Raw genomic sequence first — 6,729 nt, forward strand, 5'->3', positions numbered from 1 at the left:
TTTCTGATTTCTGTTTGATAGCTTTTTGTTATTGATTTTTATAATAATTTTTTAGCTTCTCAGTACTCAAAATCTAAAAAACTTATCTTAACTAGCTTATCAGTTTTTTATTTATTTTTTTAAAATTAATTTTTCAAGTTCTCAAAAATCAACTTACATTTGACGTGTTTGATGCGACTTGCGGCCGCGGTGTTGCGTGGCTTCCCACCGCCCACGCGGTGGCCAACAGCTTCGTGTAAATTCCGCACTGCATCCCTCAACCAGGGATTGTTAATAAATAGTTAATCCGTTCGGACTAAGCCAGCATGAAGCCCGACGCCAACATTTCGTCCAAAAGCAAGGGGGAAACTGCGAACGAAGCCAGGGTTTCGCGGAAGGGCAGAAAAGGCAACTCCGGGAAAGAGAGCGATGGGGTTCAAGATCAAATTCAAGCAGCTGCTGCAGTCCAGCGCGGGAAGCAGCGCAGATGGCGGCGGAGCTACACCGCCACCTTCGCCGAGACGGAAACCTCCTCCTTCGCCGCTACGTCCATCGTTGCCGCCCGATGACCAGGTTAGGGTTTGTTCCAGCGTCTTCGCTGTCTTGGGCGTGGTTCTCTCCGTTGTTTTTTCTTTGCCAAAAATGTGGTTTCTTTTGGTGGATTTGGTGCGCTGGGAGGTTATTGAGTTCTCGCGCCTAATTTCTTGGGGATTCTTTCTGGCGCTTTGATTAAAGGCGAGGGGTCGGCGACTGGGTGCGGTCGTAGGCTAAATTTCGTTTCCTTGGCTGAAAATTTTCCCAATTGGCTTGGTGGATTCTAGATTATAGGGAAAAACCAGACGAGAATAAAGAAAAGATACAATTTCAGTTCTTCAATGGTCATTGTACTGTATTACAGCATTGTAGAATAGGGGTTCTTGCATTGGCTTTTGCGAAATGTTTGCGCCATTCCTGCCTGATTATCGCTCGCATGCTTCATAGCCCTGCAAATTCGTGATGCCTTCTGTCGTCTTTGCATTTCTTGGCGAGAAAAAGATGGCAATATTCTCTAATTCTTGTGGTGATTTCTGGTCGATTTGTTCAATAACTTCCAGATCAGTTCTTTGTCTGATTGGATGACTTGTGGAATGAATTGGGCGTTTGATGGATTTGCACTTGGTGTTCCATCCAATTGCAGGTTCAGCCTGGTGATTTCTAATGATATTTTTTGATCGATTATTTGGATTTCCGTTGTGTGTTCTTGTTGCAAATGGACATCTTATGATGCCAGAGAGTGTGACTTGATGTGCATATGTCCTGGAAAGTATTTTTAGATTATGTGGTGGTCATTTTACCAGAATAAAGTAGGTGGATTTACTGGGATTATGCCATTAGATTCTTCCTGCTTCCATTTGGAAAGATTGAATTACCAGATGATTGTAATTTACCAGGATGAAGACTTGGAGGAAGAGCAGTACAAGCCAGAAAACAGTGGATTTCGTTGCCTGCTCATGAGTTTTCAACAAAATATCCCTCGTTATATTGATCGGCACAAGTGTGAGCCACTCACCAAGAGGGAATATTTTTCATTGCGCCACAAATGGCGCCAGCTGCTGGCTGGCAAGAGGACATACCTCCGGCCACCAAATAACAACCGTGTTCCTGAGTACAATTATGACGACTTCCTCTTCCAAAATCCAGAACCTCTTCTGAGGACACTAGGGCGTCAGGTATGAATATTTGTAAGCTCCTTAACTGGATTTACTTGTTTATTTCTTAATCTTGAAGTACTTTTGCTTCACAATGAACTTATTTTTGCTTCTTCCCAATGAGCTTAATGCAATGATCTGACATCATATTTAATCACTAAATACTCTAGAAGGTCATCCATTGTCATAATTTTTTGTCCATTGAGCACCTGTGATGTCTCGATCACACCCTGATCACTGTGTTTCTTGATAGCGTTGCTCTTAAATTGCGATACAGTCTGGCATGATGATACACTAATCTTCCTTTGAACTCTTTGCCAATTGATGTATCTTGAAATTAATAAATAAAGCATGGCGTTTGTGTTTTGAAAAAAAGGTGGATCATGTTGAGATTTGTTAGTTCATCATGCAAATACACTATGGATGATTACCCTTTCTTTGAGTTTGTCCTATATGTTAGCTTAAATATTCCAGTTGTGATATCTTCTGTAGGAGTCACCTGAAAAAATATTTTTGTGTTCTGGAAAAGTTATAACTTGGACATTACCATGAACAACTATAGCGCTTCATGCCGTAAACAGAAGTATTTGTATCTTCAAAATTTCATGAACGTTCAAAGAAAGTTCACAGTGCGTCTTAACCGATGTTGAAAGCTTGGCTACCAGAGATTTTTTAAGGCTTAATGATGTTCACTCCTAGCAATTTCATCTAGCTAACTAGTCTCGTCTAACAAAGGTTTTTTTGCCATGTGGGGCTCATATTATTTTTCATACAAAGAAGCGAACTTTTGTGCCTCATGCCTCAGCATGAGTTATTTGGATCATTGTAAGTTCGATGAATCTTAAGAATCAGTTATTATGCCTTTGCGATTATAACTCTTACAATCATAGGAGCCACTCTTGGTTTTGGTTCGTAAAGCTGCAAAGAACCCTGTCATCCAGCAAAAGTTCAAGGTGTGTTTATAAGCAATAAACCTAACTCTAGAAGCACTGTCATTGTTAAGTGCTTTGTGCATACCTGAAAATCATTCTTTGTGCAGATACTTAGTAAACATTACGTGTGCTTCAGACGAACACGCAAAGATGGCTGCTGTTTCTACAGAGCTTTCCTTTTCTCTTACTTGGTGACTATCTCAGTTGTCTTGTTCATGATGGTGTGGTTAATGTCTTATTTTGCATGAAATCTTAATACTGCTACACTTATAAACAGGAGAACCTTGGACAAATGCAAAATAGTCAAGCTGAGGTCACACGCTTAATGGAATGTGTGGCAACGTCCAGAGAGAATTTATGTCGTCTTAAATGGGATAAATCATACTTTTTAAATCCTGAAGCATTTTTCTCAAGTGTTGTTTCTGTAAGTATTATCCGAGCTTACAAAAGCATGAATTTATTTTTCCTGATCTCTTTATTCTAAATTTTTCCTAGTTTTCAACCAGTCATGCGCAAAACAATTATATGGGACATCTGGTAGTTGGCAAGAAAAGTTGTTGTACACTGTGGCCTGAATTTTCCATTGCCCACACATGTTATAATGTGCGTTTCTCTGGAGTCTGGACTTTAAGAGAGTGTCTTGAACAAATAACAGTACCCCAGAGTTTACTGTTTTATAGATACCTGTGCCCATCCCTACCAACAAAAAGAGGGAACTTTGCTTTAAAATAATGACAAGATAGAGTGGACAGACACGTAGATGACATGGTGTAAAGTACACGACCAAACTGATTTAAGAGGTCATCAGTAATGCTATTTGAGTAGGTCTGTATGATACATTTGCATTCGACTAAATACTCCTTTCTACCAACTGGTTTGTAGTTCTCAACTAAAAATAGGGAATGCAGTTCTTGAAATTTTTTAATTATCATCTTTCTGCAGTTACACTATCTAAGAGGTAAAATTCTTGCTCCTGAAATGAAATTTCACTAAAAGAATAGTGCAGCATTGGGCATCAGTCAGCAGTATCTTTTTCTGATATTGTATATTATTTCATTTCACCATTACTACAGAGTGGAATTGTGTGTAATTTCATCTTCTGTTTATAAGATAGCTTAAATATATACATTACCAAATGTCTTCATGTTCTTTCAGGAGTTCAGGCATTTGGTCAACTCAGTTGCAAATGGGTATGTTTCGGTCTTGAGTATTTTGTTAAGCTATCCTTTGGGTCAGTTTATGGTTGCTGTGCTGTGTTTCACTGCAGAATCTAGTCTGTTACAGGAATCTTTTCCGATTACTATAGTATTTTGCTGTTATATTTAATTATATTTCATTTTACAGAAGAGTTTTCTGGTGTTTTTTTTGTAGCCTAAGCGCTGATGAGCTGTACAAGAGAAGCCTACAGGAGATCATGTCATTCAGAAGTGAGGATACAATAGTTGTTGGGATCTGTTTTTTTGTCTATTTGTTCTCTATTTAACTTTTATCTTTGGTCAGTTCTTTCTTTCCTTAGATTGCTGACAGAGATTGAGATCCGCACACATGAAGAGGATTACAAGTCATGGTTCCCTCTACAGAAAAATGCCCTTTGGGTTAGAGTTTCTGCCCGCTAATAGAATCCTTTCAGATATTATGATAGATATGTTGCAGATAATTAATTATTTCCCTTTTATGTTTTTGCTGTAATAATTAAATTTTATTGACACTGTTCTAACTTTCCGAGTTACTCTTCTCTTTGAAAACACATGCGAACCCTAGAAATAACCTGTGGCAACTCTTTTTGATGTAATCAGGAAAAACCAAGGTAACCTTTACTAAATTTGCCACAAATTACACTCACTATTCCACATTTGTTGCTTTGGTAACAGTATTGCATAAAAGCAGTGCGCCCCACAGACGTCGAAGCCACCGAATTACAAATGAGGGCTCTATCATATGCACTTGGCATCCCATTGCGCCTTGTAGTTGTGGACTCGTTCTTGAAGGATGGAGTTGTGCAAGTACAACATGTTGATTTCCTCCCTCGATCAGAATCAGGAATAAGCACAACCTCAGGACCTCTCGATTCAATTGAAAGTTACTCTCTGTCGAGCACAACTGATAAACCTCCAGAGCAAGGAAGAAATAGCAACTCAGTCATGCAGGTTGGAGTAAGCACATGTGACAACTTGTCATCTGATGGCATGCCTTTAGTGACCTTACTGTATAAGAAGGGCCAACGTGACATTCTTTATCGCAAGTGAACAACCGATGCAAGTGTATGCTAATCTTCCTTGTAGATGGTTCTAACAGAAACTGTTTGGGTGGTGCCATGGAAATCTATTGATAGTCTTCTATAGTATTGAGTGATTCTGCAGCTGGTCCGACACTGCTTCTGGTTACACTTCTTAGCAGAAGACAAAAGTGCATCATTTTCTGGGAGATGCTGATGTCAGGCAGTTTAGAAAATAAATTTGGACTTGGCACCAAAGCTGAGGAACTGTTTCCTTTGTTGATGGAGACTTAAGGACACTGTTACCAGTGGGCAGACTGGACAGAACTATTCCTTGCACTGGGAATAGTGGAATACATTCTTTTAATTGCTTATTAGTTTATTTTTCTTATTGATGCTGTTCCCAGTTCGGTATTCAGATGGAAGCTTCAGATTTGATAAGAACGTACAAAGGACTACTTGTTTTCTGATCTGAGCAAGATGTGATTTGGATCGTCCGTCTTCAAGGAACAAGAATACTGTAATTTGCAGCATGAAGGAACCCTTTTGAGAATCCCAGTTGCTGCAGGTTCCCCTTTTGTCAGTGCTTGCTAAACGTCGCATGCATTCAAGAGAAGTTTTGTTTGTATTTTCTTGTGAATTCGTTGCAGATATTTCTTTCTGAGAAATAGGATTAGCATCAACTGCAGACTTAATCGCACGAAAACGTAATGAGCAAGTAGTTATTTTTTGGGATAAGAATTCTCATCTGACTGGCAGACTGAATAGATGAGTCTTGTGTATTTGCTGCAACCTGCATGGTACAAATTGGATTGTATAGGGTAAATTACAAGACAACTGGGAGATTTGACTGGAAATGCAGATGTGCCTCAAATGGAAAATTATGGACCCACGTCCCCGCCTATTTGTGGTTGTGTCAGGTTTGCAATATTCCAAGGCAGAATAAAGAAATGTTGTCAGTTTAGTTGCTATCTTATTTGAATATAACTAGCACATTACTCACGCAATTACATTTAGAAAAATACAGCTGAATTTGTTTTTTGGGGATGGAGGAACTTTATTACTCGATAATAATGTTTATTGGTACATGAAGTTTCAAGCGCCGTCAGCCTCGTGGGCCACTCCGGCGGTGCCCAGGCCCTGGAACACCGAGCTGCCGCACACGGTGACATACAGGTCCTTCCTATACAGTAAGAGTAGCCAGTACCTAAAATTATCGTCACGAGGTCAGCCAGTACCTAAAATTGTTCTGCGTTTGTTATTTCGGGCAGTTAACAGGTGAGCGCTATAGCTTGTACCGTTCTACTTTTAGAAGATCCCACATGTATTGTAAGTCATTGGAACTGATCAGGTGTGAGAATTCTTTTTAATTTATGTTTGAATTAGAATTCAAATATTCTTATGCACTTTTCATCTAAGTATGATGCAAAAGCTGACTACCCGTCTAGATAGCAATCTTATGGCGCACATCTCATTTGCAGATAATGGGATGGACAATTCATGAAGAGCTCAATGGATAGAGATGGAAATAGCCATTTGTAGACGTTACCAGATATGATTTAATGAAATATGCATTTTAATTGGAGAGAGTTGCAGATTAAACATGTTATATTCGGGTTGTTCGACCTGAGTTGACTGTAGCAAGAAGTTCTATATGTATGTACCATATACAGAACTAAATTAAATTGTTAATATTTTTTCCGAGAGCTATTCTTGACTATATGTTGTTCATCTTCACTGTTTCTCATGGAATTTTAGCATTTATATTTACTTATATTCAACCAGCTATTTACTCGTTTTAGAAGCTGTAGCGAAAATGGTCTTATTAGATCATAATTGTGATTTTGGTGATTAATGATAATATAATAATTGAGATTAATATATTTATCAAGAATATATGTTAGCAAGTCTCATG

The 6,729-nt window shown here is 38.8% G+C and overlaps 1 protein-coding gene across 1 annotated transcript; it reads left to right on the plus strand.

Moving 5' to 3' along the window:
* Positions 1 to 322: 322 nt before the first annotated feature.
* On the plus strand, positions 323 to 5,409 carry LOC133887756 (OVARIAN TUMOR DOMAIN-containing deubiquitinating enzyme 1-like). The gene is made up of 9 exons (XM_062327730.1): positions 323 to 552; positions 1,410 to 1,688; positions 2,558 to 2,620; positions 2,707 to 2,790; positions 2,877 to 3,023; positions 3,755 to 3,789; positions 3,971 to 4,026; positions 4,100 to 4,194; positions 4,471 to 5,409. The coding sequence occupies exons 1-9, from the start codon at positions 409 to 411 to the stop codon at positions 4,843 to 4,845; spliced, it is 1,278 nt and encodes a 425-aa protein (XP_062183714.1). The 5' UTR covers positions 323 to 408; the 3' UTR covers positions 4,846 to 5,409.
* The last annotated feature ends 1,320 nt before the right edge of the window (positions 5,410 to 6,729 follow it).

The sequence above is a fragment of the Phragmites australis genome, chromosome 13, assembly GCF_958298935.1.
Source record: "Phragmites australis chromosome 13, lpPhrAust1.1, whole genome shotgun sequence".
In the NCBI taxonomy this organism is placed as follows: domain Eukaryota; kingdom Viridiplantae; phylum Streptophyta; class Magnoliopsida; order Poales; family Poaceae; genus Phragmites; species Phragmites australis.

Bases quoted from the DNA above. Each gene is read 5' to 3' on its own strand.
- LOC133887756 (XM_062327730.1), top strand. From the start codon at position 409: ATGGGGTTCAAGATCAAATTCAAGCAGCTGCTGCAGTCCAGCGCGGGA. The intron at 2,791-2,876 runs GTGACTATCTCA...ACTTATAAACAG, and splicing joins CTTTCCTTTTCTCTTACTTG to GAGAACCTTGGACAAATGCA. The intron at 3,024-3,754 runs GTAAGTATTATC...ATGTTCTTTCAG, and splicing joins TTTTCTCAAGTGTTGTTTCT to GAGTTCAGGCATTTGGTCAA.